The sequence below is a fragment of the Thamnophis elegans genome, chromosome 10 (genome assembly GCF_009769535.1).
Source record: "Thamnophis elegans isolate rThaEle1 chromosome 10, rThaEle1.pri, whole genome shotgun sequence".
NCBI lineage: Eukaryota > Metazoa > Chordata > Lepidosauria > Squamata > Colubridae > Thamnophis > Thamnophis elegans.
Window position 1 is genome coordinate 13,124,917 of NC_045550.1, and position 15,853 is coordinate 13,140,769.

General features: G+C 39.5%; 1 protein-coding gene across 1 annotated transcript in view; it reads right to left on the minus strand.

Annotated features, from left to right (window-relative positions):
* Positions 1 to 6,380, minus strand: part of LOC116514140 (pancreatic triacylglycerol lipase-like) — a 21,555-nt gene extending 15,175 nt beyond the window's left edge. Inside the window, 3 exon segments of the mRNA XM_032225604.1 lie at positions 2,437 to 2,571; positions 4,417 to 4,542; positions 6,162 to 6,380. Coding sequence (XP_032081495.1) covers positions 2,437 to 2,571; positions 4,417 to 4,542; positions 6,162 to 6,380 — 480 coding nt within the window.
* Positions 6,381 to 15,853: the final 9,473 nt, after the last annotated feature.

Here is a 15,853-nt window from a genome sequence, read left to right on the forward strand (position 1 = left end):
CCGAAGACCCATCTTACATTTTTTTTTATAATTAATACAACAAAGAAGAATGAAAGAGAAAAGTTGGTTGGCCAAGATAAGAGTAACTCCTAACCCTTGCACAGGAAATCAACTACAAAACTTGATTGAAGTTAGATAACCAGATGCTTGTAGAAACTTCTCATAAGGAGATAGTATCCAGCCATCCTTCTGTAACTTATCTTTTCAGTTTAGGAATATTAGAAGGCATCTAATCAATCCACAGACCCATAGGATAAAAGTTTTCCTACATTCCAATTGTAATGAACCTGAAAACTATTTTAAGAGAGAGAAAATAAGCCAAATTAAAATACAAAATAACTGTGTTAGTTAACAAATTACAAAATCCATGTCATGTGCCCCTCAGTTGACAATTGCACCCATTTCAATACAGGCAATAAATTTGCACTGTAAGCCTAGCTTGGGCTGTGTGGGGGGAGGGCAGATACCTACCATGACATGTGTAGCTTATCGTGCAACCTTTCTAATCATGGCCTTATTCACCCTAGTCATAGATGTAGTTATTCACCCTACTCCTGTGATTCTAAAGCTGTTACATGGCAGAAGTGGCACAAATACTATGTAATTTTTTTGAAGCCATGTTATTTTGAAATAAATTAAATAAATTAACTAATTCTCCATAGGGCAATTAATAACAGCAATGAAAAGTTGTCTTTCTAAACAATATGAACATTTTTGCTTTGAATTTTAAACTCCTCTGCATGTTTAATATAAATCTCACACATGCTGCATTTGGAGACTTATGCAATAAGCCTCCCTTAACTTCATGTTGGAGATTCCATCACCTCTTTGTACCATACGGCTCCTTCGGGGAGGATCAAAAGATACAATATGGTAATTACAGCAATGTGATACAAACCCCACTTTTCCCAAAGGTGCTCCCCACACTCAAAAAAAGGCAACTGGACTTCATTTTTCCTTGAAGATGTTTCTCTTTTCATCCAAGAAGCTTCTTCAATTATAAGAGAGTCAGAACTTGAATGAGAAATGAAATGTCTTCAAGGAAAAACAAAGTCCAGTTGCATTTTGGGGAAAAAAGCATCTTTGGGACAACCAGGTCTTAGATGACCAAGAATCTCCTTAAAGCCCCACTCTTCTGTCTTTGGGTCAATATAATAGGGATATGATATAAGGAGCTGGTCACAACATTGCAACTTCCATCTTGCCACTTTTGACTTCCACCCCCTACTCTTTACCATGGCAGATGTTTGTACTCATAAACCCATGTGAAAGTGACGCCTGGTAGAGTGGGTGGGGGTCCTTCACCTATTCTTACTTTCTCACTGGCTTATTGTTAAGTTAATGAGTGTTGGAACTCTTCTTATTTCCCCCTGTCTCATGTTTCCCTAATTTCAAGTTGTAGTTTAGACCAGCGTTTCTCCACCTTAAGAACTTTAAGATGGGTGGATTTCAACTCCCAGAATTCCCTAGCTAGTCTTGTTGGCAGGGGAAATCTGGGAGTTAAAATCCACTCGTCTCAAAGTTGCCAGGATTGAGAAACACTGGTTTAGACAGAAAGGAGGCTTTTCTATTTTTGAGTATTTCCTAAATTAGCTTTTCCTTCAAATACAGCAAGTGTCAACTAGTATTTCTCGATAGCTGGGTTAAGTTTCTAATCTGCATCCAACATCTTTGTCTTTTTTAATGCAGTGTTCTCCCTAGTTAGCTTTTCAGTGTTCTTCCAGCACTCTGCTTACATTCAAGAGCATATCCTCTAACAAAAGCTCTTTGTATAACTGCAACATTGTATATTCTATAGCTAAATTCAGGATTATTTCCTGTCAAAATACAGTAAATATCCACAATGATTTGCTGTAGATGTTACAAACCCTTATTTTCTCCAACAAAGTACGTTCCTAATAATTAAATTTTAACAATTTACAGGTAGTCCTCAACTTACCATTGCAATTGAGCCCAAAATTTCTGTTACTAAATGAAACATTTGTTAAGTGAATTTTGCCTTATTTTATGGCCTTTCTTACCGCAGTTATTTAGTGAAGCACTGCAATTATTAAATTAGTAATACGGTTGTTAAGTGACTCTGGCTTCTCCGTTGACTTTATTTATCAGAAGGTCACAAAAGGAGATTACATGATCCTCGGACACAGCAGCTGTCATAAATACGAATCAGTTGCCAAGCATCTGAATTTTGATCATATAACCATGGGAATGATACAATGCTAAGTGTGAAAAACGGTCATAAGTCACTTTTTTCAGTGATGTTGTAACTTTGAATGGTCACTAAATGAATTGTAAGCCAAGGACTACCTGTAGTTTTATTCCATGTCGGATAATGAAATAGTATCAATATTGTTGTTTAACTATAAACAGAAACTTAAATCCCTCCATTATTTATAAGATTCATAACCATGAATTAATGACTGAAAACTCATTTACCTTAAGGATATTTACAAAATAAGCCACTTCACTCCCTACCACCCGGATGTTGTTAGCTGCCTGGGTATATGCACATCTGGAACCTTTGACCCAATCTATGCAAATGCAGTTCACATCTTCCACTTGAAGCATTCTCTGCAAAGAGATACAAAAATAAAATTGAGGGAAATGATAGAGCCACCACACACCCTGAATTCTCTTTAGATCCTATAAACAGCTTTTCTCAAGACTTTCTTTTCCAGATATTTGGAGAGGTAGTTCTAGGATCCCAATTTTTCCAGATGTCAGCAGATGTACTACTGACATGCAAGATAAAATTGCCACTTTAAGTGGCAAACAGGAAAGGGAAGAATATTGGACTGGGCCCTAAGCTGTCCCTAAGAGGTCCTCTGCTCCTTCCATCTTTTTCATGCCCCTTTTTTACCCTGTTTGTACCTAGTTTTTCTCACTGTTGCTTGGACATATCTCTAAAGACTGGCATGGAGGAGGGGAATTTTGACAAGAGTGTACTTGGAAGGAGTGACACTGATATCAGAAACTTTGCACATGAGTCAGATGCAGAAATGGAAGAGCTTCAGGTGTAATGTGCCAAGTGGCAGTACCACTTGAATCAAACAATGTGTCCTTTGGGGCTACTTCAGCTATGAAAGCTGGGAATTATAGTCTGATACATAATTCACAGACATTGGCTTAGAAAAGAATGTGTTGGATGTGCTATTTTGCCATTTATTATAGACAAGTACTATAGATATTTAGGCTCCTTGTGTAACAATTATTCCTCATTGTATTCCTTTATGTTGTTTGGGGCTGCTGAAGGGCAGATGTGCTTCAGTTAAAATGATAGCCTCCTATACCCCAAAAGCAAGTATCATAAAGGCCATGCCATATTAAAAGGATCTTGGAGAGACTAAGGAAAAAGGGTAGAGTAGAGTAGGGGTGTTCAACCTTGGCCACTTTAAGACTTGTGGGCTTCAATTCCCAGTTAAAGTTGATTGGACACCTTTGGAATAGAGTGTCCTGAGAAATATTATGGCCGGCTTCTTGGAATTCTGAGCATAAGAATTTCACATTGCAAAATTTGGAGGGTTCCTCTTGTCATATTGTGTAAGGAAGTCAAGCCACTTTCTGTGTAACAGAAATCTCTAGTTCATTGTGTGAATATTATGTGAATATTATTTTACATTTTATGAATTAAAGGATCAGGGCAACTTAGTATGATTTAATGGATCTTTGCTGCACTAACTTTTAAAGCCTCCAGTTTGATCACTGTGGCAAACAAATTCTGAAGTTCACTCTTAACTGTAAGCTCTTAGAGGTGGTCCTCATTTAACGACACTTGTTCAGTGACCATTTGAATTTACAATGGCAATGAACTAGTGGTAGTTAGGATCGGATTTTGTGCTTATGGAAGTGCCATTGCTAAGCATTTTTTTTAAATGACTGCATTGCTTAACAATGGAATTTCAGATCTCAGTAGCTAAATGAGGTCTGCCTGTATTTTCTTTTCTTTAATTGTTCCAGCAGGCACATCTGTATCACAAAGAAGTGATGCAGGGGTGAATTGCTGTCAATATTACTGCTGGTTTGGTGCGTGCAAAAATTTAGCACACACACATTGGCTTTGTTCGCGGGCACACCAGGTGGCTGCTATGTGTGCAAGCGCATTTGCACAAAATAGGTCAGCGCATGCACAAAATGTTAAGAAAAGGAAAAAATTAAATCTCTGCAATGAAAATTGTTCTGCGCATGTGCAGAACCTAAAATCAAGATAGCATCGCTGTATGAGAACAGTTCATGGGCATGGCAGGCCTGGGTCGTTGCCGGTTCCAGTGACTCAGGCTGCCAAACCACTACCGGTTCAGCTGAACCAGTCCGAACCGATAGGAGCCCACCTCTGAAGTGATGCTTTCCCTAGTTATCTGTCTGGGTATTAAGAGATTTCCAAACGAAGGCACAATATAAATGTTTTAATTACTGTACCTTGCACATATCTGATAACCACCTTTCTTCTCCCTGGTCTATGAATCCATGGGTGATGAAACGGGTTATTTTGCTGGGATTGAAATTGGAGTTGTCAATTGTTTCTGGATGAATTGCAGTGATTTCCTGTAAAAATATGAAAATCTAAATAAATATTAGGTAGAGAACAACAGACATACATACACATACACACACACAAATACACACACAGAGAAAGAGAGAGAGAGAGACAGACAGACAGCGACAGAGAGAGATAGAGAGATAGAGAGACAGAGAGACAGAGAGACAGAGAGACAGAGAGACAGAGAGAGAGGGAAAGAGAGAGCATTTATTTTTTTCTCTACTCTTAAGCATTGTCATAACTGAAACAATTTCACTTCTCTCATGAGCCCTTTGGAAATATTAATATTTCATTCATTAGTTAGTTAAGTATGGATGGAGATTTTTGGGTCCAATATTAATATTATACTTGTACAACCAAAGTATTGCAAATATATATGTTGTAGATTTATTTTCATTTTTCTGCAGCACTAATATATTTTCTTTTTCTCAGTGCCAGAGTTGTTGTCTACAAAAGTATTTTCTGGTGTCTCAGACCATAATTGAATCCATTGATAAATATAATGAGAGTATTGTATTTATTTCAAATGCTGTTTCAATAACATTATCAACTACTATAGGTCATTTCATTTTTTCCCCCTAGATGGTATTTAAATATATGGCTTTATTAAAATGTCTATCCTTTATAAAGCAGATGCAAAAAGAGTTAAATAATTTTGCTTGTAGATATTCTATAAATGTATTGGTTGTTTGAAATACTCTAAGGCATGTACATTTGTCACACTATTATTTATGCTATGGAGTCCTATGTGTGTCTGAGTCTGACCTTGATTGTTTGTATTGAAACATTTCTTTACACAACTAAGTAAGAGAATCAGTACTAATGAGTGTGGGATTTGTTTCTTGTTTCTACATAGCAATAGCAGTTAGACTTATATACCGCTTCATAGGGCTTTCAGCCCTCTCTAAGCGGTTTACAGAGTCAGCATATTGCCCCCAACAATCCAGGTGCTCATTTTACCCACCTTGGAAGGATGGAAGGCTGAGTCAACCTTGAGTCGGTGAGATTTGAACAGCCGAACTGCAGAACTGCAGTCAGCTGAAGTAGCCTGCAATGCTGCATTTAACCACTGAGCCACCTCGGCTCCCTTGCCTTGCCAGGGTTGGTAGGGGCTTTGGTTTTTTCCTTTCCCTTGATTAGAGAATTGTATAGTTTTCTGATTATTGTTTATTATTATAATAAGCAATTTATTATATTATTGGTTATTATGTTTCACAGAAAACTAAAAATGAAAAAAGTATATGGGAATCCCTTGAGCGCTTATCGAAGATAACCATCACCATCATTACATAAAGTGTTTAGGAGAGTAAAATCTGAACTTCATTCTTTTTATGCACTTCACACTTTACTCACCGAATCAAATACATTACACATTTCTCATCTGGAACAAGCATAAGTTATATTATTAAAGGCAACAAGGTAAAGTATGTAAAGATTCAATAAGTCAACTATTTTAAAAATATACTGGACGTTGGTTGTATATTACTAAACCAAATGTAACCAAGAAAATGATTAATAAACTTTTATATTATATAACCTTATTTTTGGATATATATGATCAAACTATTGGAAGATGGTTCTTCCAAAATGTTTTAAAATTCAGTTGAGGGAAGTTAAATCTCACCTGAAAGTTCTCATGGTTCTTTCGAGTATACAGAAGAAAGCGTGTATTTATTTCTTGAGGTGACCAAGGGAGTCGTGCGATGGGTCGTTCCACTGTTCCAGACCATGGGATGTCATCTGTAAAGCAGCCCACGCGCTCATAGCAAACTTCTCTGCCTGTTATATACGTGTCAGATAATTAAGGCATGAGTAACTGAAGCAAAAGTTCATATTCTACCATCTATAGCAGTGTTTCTCAACCTTGTCAACTTGAAGATGTCTGGACTTCAACTCCCAGAATTCCCCAGCCAGCGAATGCTGGCTGGGGAATTCTGGGAGTTGAAGTCCAGACATCTTCAAGTTGACAAGGTTGAGAAACACTGATCTATAGCATATCTTCTCTGGTAGTGATGTCAGCAGGATATCCATTCCTTCATCAAACTTCGTAATCATTCATTTTCTCCTAGTTTCCCTTGTCATTTGGGAACTTGTCTGAAGTCAATATGGTTTAATCTAACCTTGAATGAAAAGAAGTCTGAAAGTAATTTGAAAACTGTATGGGAAGGAGTTAGGACCTCAGTGCTCTACATCACTTTGATATGTAGATTAATTTCTGCTACATGGAAATCAATTTTATTCACAAGGAATAACATCACTTGTAATCCATTTTGGTTAGGTTTTCTCTGTTTTCCCCTCTTCAATCGGCAAGAAAGGGGTATGGATAAGCAATTCTGGAACTGCATAAATGCACAAATCCTGCAAAAGGACTGGAATTCTAGTAACATTTCTATTTACTACAGGAAAGGAACTTTGGAATCCCAAGATCATTCAGCTTGACATTTAATGGTTCACAATACAATTCCCTAGTATTGACACTTCAGCTGATACAAAACACGGATAAACCAACAGCAATTTGGGGTTGTTACAAAAAACAATCAGCTCTTACCTCTAACTGCAAGGAACAGTAAAAGCAGCGTGGTCCAAAAGGCAAGCATCTAAAATATTTTTAAAAGCAAAGAGAGAGAAAGCAGATGTATGGGTGTTAAGAATAATTTATACTAATTTTTAACTTACACCTAAGGTAGTTATAGCAATGAAAATATAGCAACTGAAGAATTTTACTTGATGAAATAAGTTGTGACTTACTGCTTAGCCTTTGCTTGAATTCCAGAGAAAGGCTTAAGCTAAACATGCCTGGCTTTTTATAAAGCACCACCTCCTTGAGGGTTATTCATGAAACTAAATAGGTATGTTTCAGATTAAGGTTATCATAAATACACAAAGCTTACGATCATATAGTGAAAATGGAAACTAGGTGAGCAAATCATTGAGGTATTTTTTTGGCGGTACTTCTAGAACAAATGCTTAGTTAAATGTTATTCTGGAAGCCTTCTTTCCCTATGTAATAATTTTAAAGGCAATAAAATTCTTTACGTTACATTCCTTGATTAATAAGTATTAAATAATATGTAAATGTAAAGGAAGGAAAAGACTCCAAATGCATGCTTTCAGTAACTCTAATATACATTCCATAATCTAAACAGGAATATAGCTGAAATACTTTTTACTGGTTCTTAATACTTGCCGGTTCTTACTTTCTCATTGAAGATTGTAAAATTTGAGTCAGAGGTGTGTTCCTACCAGTTCACACCAGTTCGGTAGAACCGGTTCGTCAAATCTACCGAACCGGTTAGAAGAGGTTCCACCAGTGGACCCGGAAAGCAGGCCACACCTACAGAAGAGGTTCCAAAAGTTTTTGAAACCCACCACTGGTCCTTGGATATGATTATTCTACACTATCATGCTCATATTTATAAAACTCAGTGCCTCTGTGAAAGGTAAGGATGACTACTGCGTTTGTGGTGCAATCAGAACATTGCGTGTGTTGAAGTTGTTTTAACGCAAACCAAAGATGCCTTTTAAAAAACAAGTTTACATCATATTCTTATGCATGCCAATGCTGTGTGTGAGGTAATTTAAGGTGGTTCTGACAAGTGTCGTTGGCATCTTCATATCCGGTCACATGGGCGGCAAGCCACTCCCACAAAGGAGGCCACACCCACAGAGTAGGTTCGAACAATTTTTGAAACCCACCACTGATTTGAGTATAAGTATAAATTGAATATGTTATTTAATGCAATGTTTCTTAAGCTTAGCAACTTTAAGATGAGTGGACTTTAGTTCCCAAAATTCAAGCTGACTGACTTGAAGTCCACCCATCTTAAAGTTGGAATCGGACAACTCACCCCGGCCATCTTGCCATGGCCAAATCACTGTGAGAAAATTCACTGCATCCAACTTGCCACAGGACAACCTACTACAGGATAATTCAAGAGAGGGACAAGTAGAATTGCAGGAAACTTCACCTTCAAGGACTTTTAACTTGAGAAGGTTCAAACCCAGTGGTGGGAATCAGCCAGTTCGCACCCCTTCAGGAAAACCGGTTGTTAACTTTCTGAGCAGTTTGGTGAACTGGTTATTGGAAGAAATCATTAGGGAAGACAATCAGTTGTTAAATTATTTGAATCCCACCACTGTTCAAACCTAAAGCAAGACAAGGCCTGCTGCAATTCACTTGTCCCTCTCTTGAGTTATCCTGAGTTGAATTGTCCCACAATGAGTTAGCCAGGGCAAATTGGCTGAGGCAAGTTGGCCAGGCTGAGTTGGCCACAGCGAGCTGTCTTAGACCAGGGGGTGTCAAACTTGATTTCATTGAGGGCCGCATCAGGGTTGTGTTTGACCTCAGGGGGCTGGGTGGGCATGGCCAGCTTGTGTCAGGGGCACCCATGGTGGCCCAGGAGGGGCTGGTGGGATCCATTGTGTCCAGCAAGGAAGGCAAGACTAGGGAGAGCTCTGTTTTTGCCTGCAACGGCCTCCTACATCCCTCCGTCAATGAACATGGAGCTCTATTTTTGCTGACAGAGGCACTACAGGCCAGTCCTTCACTGTTTCCAGGGCAGCTCCATGAGCCAGATCTAAGTACCCCACAGGCTAGATCAGGGGTGGGTTTCAACCGGTTCGTGGCGGTCCCCGCAAACCGGTTGGTCGGTGAACCCGGAAGTAAGTAACTTCCGGGAACAGCGAAGGGCCCACCCGCCCGCCCGCGCTCCTTACCGGTCTTTGAAGGCTTCTGCGCTTCCACGCAGGCGCATGGCACATACAGCGCCTGCGCGAGTCTCCACAAGCAGCTGGAGCATCACGCAGGCGCTAAGACGCATGTGTGAACTGCGTGCGTGCACAAGGACGCCGCCGGCCCTGTTCCAACTGAACCGGTTGGAACGGGATTAGCAACCCAGCCCTGGGCTAGATCCAGCCCATTGGGCCTTGAGTTTGACACTTCTGCCTTAGACCCTCATGAAGTTTCTCAGATTGAGAAACACTGATTTAATGTATGTTGCTGTTGTTACAGTTTCCTTGCTCTGTTAAGATGTTCCTCCAATTGACAAACAATGAGCAACTTCATTTTTACCACTAGAAACCATATTTTGCAACTTCCCTACCCACTTGGAGGAAGAAATAGATTTCAGGAAGGAAATCTTATTACTGTCATTTTCCAGGTTAGATTTCATTGCACCCGGCACAACTGTGATTCTATTTAATGTTAAGGCTGTACTCAGTAGCTTAAATGGGCAAGGAGATAAATGTGGGAGAGTGGCTAAGAATAGTAACCAATCCAGAGACACATTGAGCTGAGATGTTAATTAAAGTGAAATATATTGCTATATTCAAACTAGTACCGGCACAACCATTTTTATTATAATGGACTATTCCTAGCATGAATACTTTAGTGTAAGCCTAACTAAACAAACCAATTCAGCTCCTCTTTTTAAATGTTACTTAGCCTTCTTTTCACTTTCCTGGGAGAAATAGGGATAGAGTGGAACGGAGTGGAGGGGAAAAAAGCCAAAAGGCTCACAGTTTCTTCTTAAATCAATCTAGCAAGCTTTGGGGTAGTATTTAGAGCAAGGCTGCCTTGCTAACAAAGCTGATTTTGTTCGTCAGTCTCTCCTTCCAGCAGCTTCACTTGAAATCTTAGTCAGACAATTGTGGATTTTCTTCAATCCTCTTACCAGTCTGCAGCTGTCAACCTTCTTGGTGTCCTCAGCTCATCCAGTTGATTCTTTCACCAACAGAAGGCCAGTGTCTTTCAAACTTGGCAACTTGAAGATGTGTGAGCTTCAGCTGTGACCAGAAAGAATTTCCCTCTTGACTTCTGGTTCTTATATACTCAGATTAGATGAACCAGATTGCAGGAATTCCTAGGATCTTTATTAATATATATAAATGCCTCCATGGATTTGACCTTTTACCAGGGGCGGGATTCCTGTTGACTCACACCACTCTCTTTCACCGATTGGGCAGAAAACATTTGATCTTGACCTTTATGATGCTGTAAAAAACTTTTTTTTCCTTATCACAGCAGTTCCTTTTGCCACACTAAGAAGAATCATGGGCCTCTTCTGGAAAGATAAAAAGAGCTACAGCTACCCATGGCATGTTCTCACAGCATAACATATGGCATTTCAAGTTCTGCTGACTTTTCCAACATGGAAATGCTGCATTGGGCTCATTAGAAAATGCTCTAAATGCAGGCCTTGATGTGCTCCATTCACTGAGGTGTGCCCAACAAAAAGCAATTGTATGAAAATAATGCTGCCCCTATGATCCCTCAGAAATGAAGAGATATAGATCCATGTTTGATAGGGTCAAATTTTAACTTAAAATCTATAGGTGTTTTATTTATTTGTATTCTGCCTTTATTACATAATAATTATTTTATTATTATAAGTATATCTCTCCAGCTGAGGCCATCCTCTCCTAAAGTTATTAGATAAGCTGAACATATAATTTTAGGTTCTAAAGAAGGTGTGGACAAGTTAGAAATATGAGTTATGTCATGAACCAAACTTCATCCATCATGTACTTGTTTATGAAAGTGCAAAAGGGGAAAATGTGTACTGTGACATGACACCCAAATCTTTCTACGGTCTCTGTTGTATTGAGGGTCAGGCACCCGTGGATATAACTGAGAAAAGTTATTTTAAAAGCAATGACAATCTTGTGGATGTTCACTTGCACATGCATCCTGTTAAACTTTGCAAGCATTGAGTAACATTGGTTATGTCTGATGTAACGTTGTCCATGCAATATAAGAGGCAGTATACAACAAAAAACATACTCATAAACTAGTAAAATATTAACTTTGGAATCAAAGGGTCAATACACGTCAAATGATTTTTTTTCTTCAAAGGCTTTTATTTCACCACTGAGGTTTAGTAAAACTTCAAACAATAAAAGCAGTATGCTATAACTATATTTCTCTGCATGTTTTAGTTCTTCATTTCTCTATGTGTGAAAACACAAAAGGGCATCACCTGTGTACACAAAAATGAAGCTGCCAAGGTTGTCTGAAAGTCATTAGCAGATTTTGGAGAGCATTCAGGGTCTGCGCCATCTGCTTGGTGACAGATGGCTCTAAATGCCAATACCAGGGGAAATCCTAGGAAAAGAATAATCAAGCAGTGGGCTTGCAAGCACTTATAAATGATTACCTGAAACTAGCATGATTTTGCTAAAAAAAAAAAGAGGTTGTTCCAGACAAACATTATTGTTTTCTTTGATAGTGTTAATAGGTTAGTGGACCAATAGAATGTTGCAGATGTAGTATACTTAGATTTCATAAAGTTGGCTATGAACTTTGGTAAAACTGAAACAATGTGGAATGGATGATCCACTATTAGATGGATTCATAGGTGGCTGAATAATCATAGCCAATGCATGATAGGTCTATGTCCATATGGTGGGAAATGTGCAGTGGGATACCTCAGATTTTGGCTTTGGGCCCAGGACTCTTTAACACCTTCATTCAACATCCCCTCTTGATCTAAATGAGGAAATAACGTTTTGCTCATAAAATTGTGGATGACGCACAGCTGGGGCAATTGCTAACACCTCAAAATACAAATTCAAGATTCCAAAAGATCTTAACAGATATGAACATGATTATCCAATGAAATGTTCATAAGTGATAAGGAATGTTAGGTTCTGCTCTTAAGAAGGAAAAACTCTTAGGCAAGAAAAATTAGATGAGCAGGTACAAGAAAATAGTTTAGTTTCAGTTTCAGTTTAATAAAATATGTATGCCGCCCACTCCCATAGGGACTCTGGGCGGCTCACAGCAAGATAAAAAGCATTTTAAAAAAATTAAAAAGAAATACAATTATTAAAATTTATACACCATCCATTCAGTCTAAGTGGGGCTGGATATTAATCAACAGCCCCAGGCCTGCCGGAACAGCCAGGTCTTGGTCACTTTACGGAAGGCCAGGAGAGTGGTAAGGGTCCGGATCTCTACGGGTAGATTGTTCCACAGGGCCGGTGCAGCTACAGAGAAGGCCCTCCCTCGGGGGGCCACCAGCCGGCATTGTCCGGTCAATGGCACCCCAGAGGAGGCCCAACCTGTGCGATCTTATTGGTCGTTGGGAGGTGAATGGTAGGAGGCGGTCTCTCATAGTACTTACAAGAAGAACTGGTGTCTTGAGAAATCACAGATTAAGCAGGAGCCAGCAGTATGATATAGCTCCCAAAACAGCCCATGCAGTTTTGGGCTGCATTAACAGAAGTACAGTGTCAACATAACAGGAAGTGAGAGTATTTGCATTCTATGCGGCACTGGTCAGATCACACTTGAAACATTGGGCCCTGTTTTGGTTGCCACAGTATAAAAAGGACCGTATGAAATTGGAAAGAGTGCAGAGGATGGTAAACATGGTCATGGGGCTTGGAAAGTAAATCCCACCAAGATCATTTATGATATGCTTAACCTAAAGAAAATAATTTTAAGGAAAGACATGATAGCAATCTTCCATTAAATGAAGGAAAGTTACCAGGAAGAGGTTGTGGATTTTATTCTACATAGCTTTACAGTGAGAGATCAAACTTGAGATAAAGAGAAATTTCCTGCTCTTTAAGCCATGGAACAGCCTGTCTCTTGAAGTAAAATATTAACTCTGAACATGAACTTGAATGTCAGGCTAACTGTGCTCCATCATCAGAAGGTGTTTTTGGTTTTAAAGGACCATCATTTATCTTGGGCAGAGGGTTGACCTAGACCTTCAAAAAAGACCTTCCAACACTATGATTGTGTGATTCTATCATTCAATATAACTTAATTAGTCCAGGATCTATCCGTAAACCTATTAATTTGTTCAAGAGGTTTTTCTCCTAAGGCAACATTCACAAAATGAGAATATTTCTTGTATTATATACATTAAAATATCATCTATATAATATATATGTGGGGAGGGGAGCTGCAGCCGGTGCAGCTGGAGAGTGTTTGCAGTAGTGCCTCCCGGTTTTATTTTATTTTATCAATGTTTAGTACTCCCATTGGATCATTTTTTAATTTAATTAACATATTTTTGGTGGAGATAACAGCGTAGAACATAATACAAACGAAAACTTTTGTTGCTGCTGAGAATTAAAAAAAGCATGGGAAAAAGAAAGAAATGCCATGGCACCAGCCCAGGATCTCTCCGTCCAGTGAAGACAGCAAAACAACCAAGAATTGAGGAGCTCTTTGTTGGCAAGAGATCTGTAAGTAAAACTAACCCCCCCCCCCATCTCCAACGATCTGGAGAGATTAGAACAGGATTGGCAAAAAGATCTGACAAAACAGCATTTACTAGACTTTCCCAATCTGGCGGGGGGGGGGGGGGGTAACGGGACAAACTGAAAGCCAGCTCTTCTCACAAATAACTAGCCTGATAACTTCCTATATGGAGGCTGAGCTAAAAGCAAAAAAGGCGACCAACAACCAGGTAATTCAGAGTATGGAGAGTTTACCTTGGGAAAATTCAACTGAGTTTATGTCAAAGCAATGCCTTCTCACAGCGCAAACGGTGGTTTCAATATTTGAACAATTAATTGCCATCCAACATGATGTAGAAACATTGAAAAAAGATTTAGCTGTTTTTCTTCAATTACAATATTGGGCCCCAGGTACCCCCACTAAAGTTCTTGCAGAAGACTTGGTTAACTCCCATACACAGGATAAGGGAAAGGAAAAAGAGCAAAGAGCCAGAGAAACAGTTAAAGAGTCGGATAAAAGGTGGCAGTCCTCTCAGAAAAACAGTACCACCCCAGACAAGGCAACGAGAGGAAAAGGTATCAATAAAGAAGAAATCAGGAAAGCATCCCTCCCTCAATTACAACAATCACATCACTCACTACAAACCCAATGGATAGCTCTTAGAATCCGTTTGAATGGACTTAATTATGGACGTTGGAATTCCAGAAGTGCAATATTAAATTCCCTAAGCCAGCTTCTTCACTGTCATAGGGGCATGATTGATCTTCGGGCTGTAGAGTGCCTACCTGAGGCCCCAAATTGGAAGCAGATTCTCCTGTCTTTCAAACAGCCCACCATACCACAGATGTTATTCAAGATGAAGGAATATTTAGCCTCCTTCCAAATCCTTTCCATCAGAGTCTTTGGTGAGGAAAGGGTTACTCCGTGAATAGCTAACCTGCAAACTCCCAAGGGGGCTGCCTCCTCCTCATTTTCAACCTTGGAAAAGAGAGAGAAAGACAGTGGGAGTCAACCAGCCCTGCCCGGTGAAGAGATACTTGACAACACAGAAGCTGGTCTCATTAACGCTTTTGGTGCTCTCCCAAGGAAAGAACAAGACAATATATTATACAACTTAGAAAATTTAAAGAAATCCTTATTGCTCACAATGGGCACAGCAAGCAACTTATAGATTTGGTTTCCCCAGTAATTGAGCCTCTCACTTCTCTCAGAGGACAAGGGATTACATGAATACAAGATCATGGAAAATAGACGCCAAGACCCAAAGGGGGTATTAGAGATCCCAGTAGAGATGGAGATGTTTTCATCCCTGTGTGAATATCCCATGACACCTTCAGCACCGCCAGCTCCAAACCAAGAAACTGAGAGTTGACCCACGTCAGAGCCACCATCTCAAAGAATGAAAGACGACCTAATAACGCCTTGCCCCACACCCAGAGAACAGCCATCGGAATGGCAAGCTCTGTTAGCTGGTGCGAAAACCTCTTATCCTGAACAAGTTCCTCAAGAGTCTACACATGACCTAGACGGGGCCTCCCTATTTTTAAAGAAGACCAATTCTGTGTGTGATGACACCTAAATGCATGGTAACAGCCAGACAACTTCCCTTTGTATAAATCAAGTTTCCTGGTGAGCTGCAAAAGATGACCCACTTTCCCTTATAACCTGGAATATAGCAGGTTGGTCTGTTCCATCAAAAGACCAACTCTTTTTTACTATATATCAGAATTTGACATCCTCTTCTTGCAGGAAACCTGGGCCTCCACAGAGATTCAGTTAGATGGCTATTGGGTTAACTCAATTCCGGCTGTCCCAAGCAAGGTGTGTGTGTGGGGGGGGAGAGCTGAAGGAGGTATTGTGACATTAGTTAATACATCCTTGCAATTTAAATGTGTACCACTTCCATCTTTCCAGCCATGGGTTGTAACTACATTACTCTTATTTAAACAGGTGGAGATTTTGCTTTTTAATATCTATATTCCTCCACTTAATAAGAATAATGTGATTCACAAGATTTGGGACAGCATAGAAGATTTTATTCTTGGCTGTTCAGCCAAATTCCCCAAAGCTGCAATAATTATAGGTGGGGACTTAAACACTACAATGGGACCAAATGATCAAAC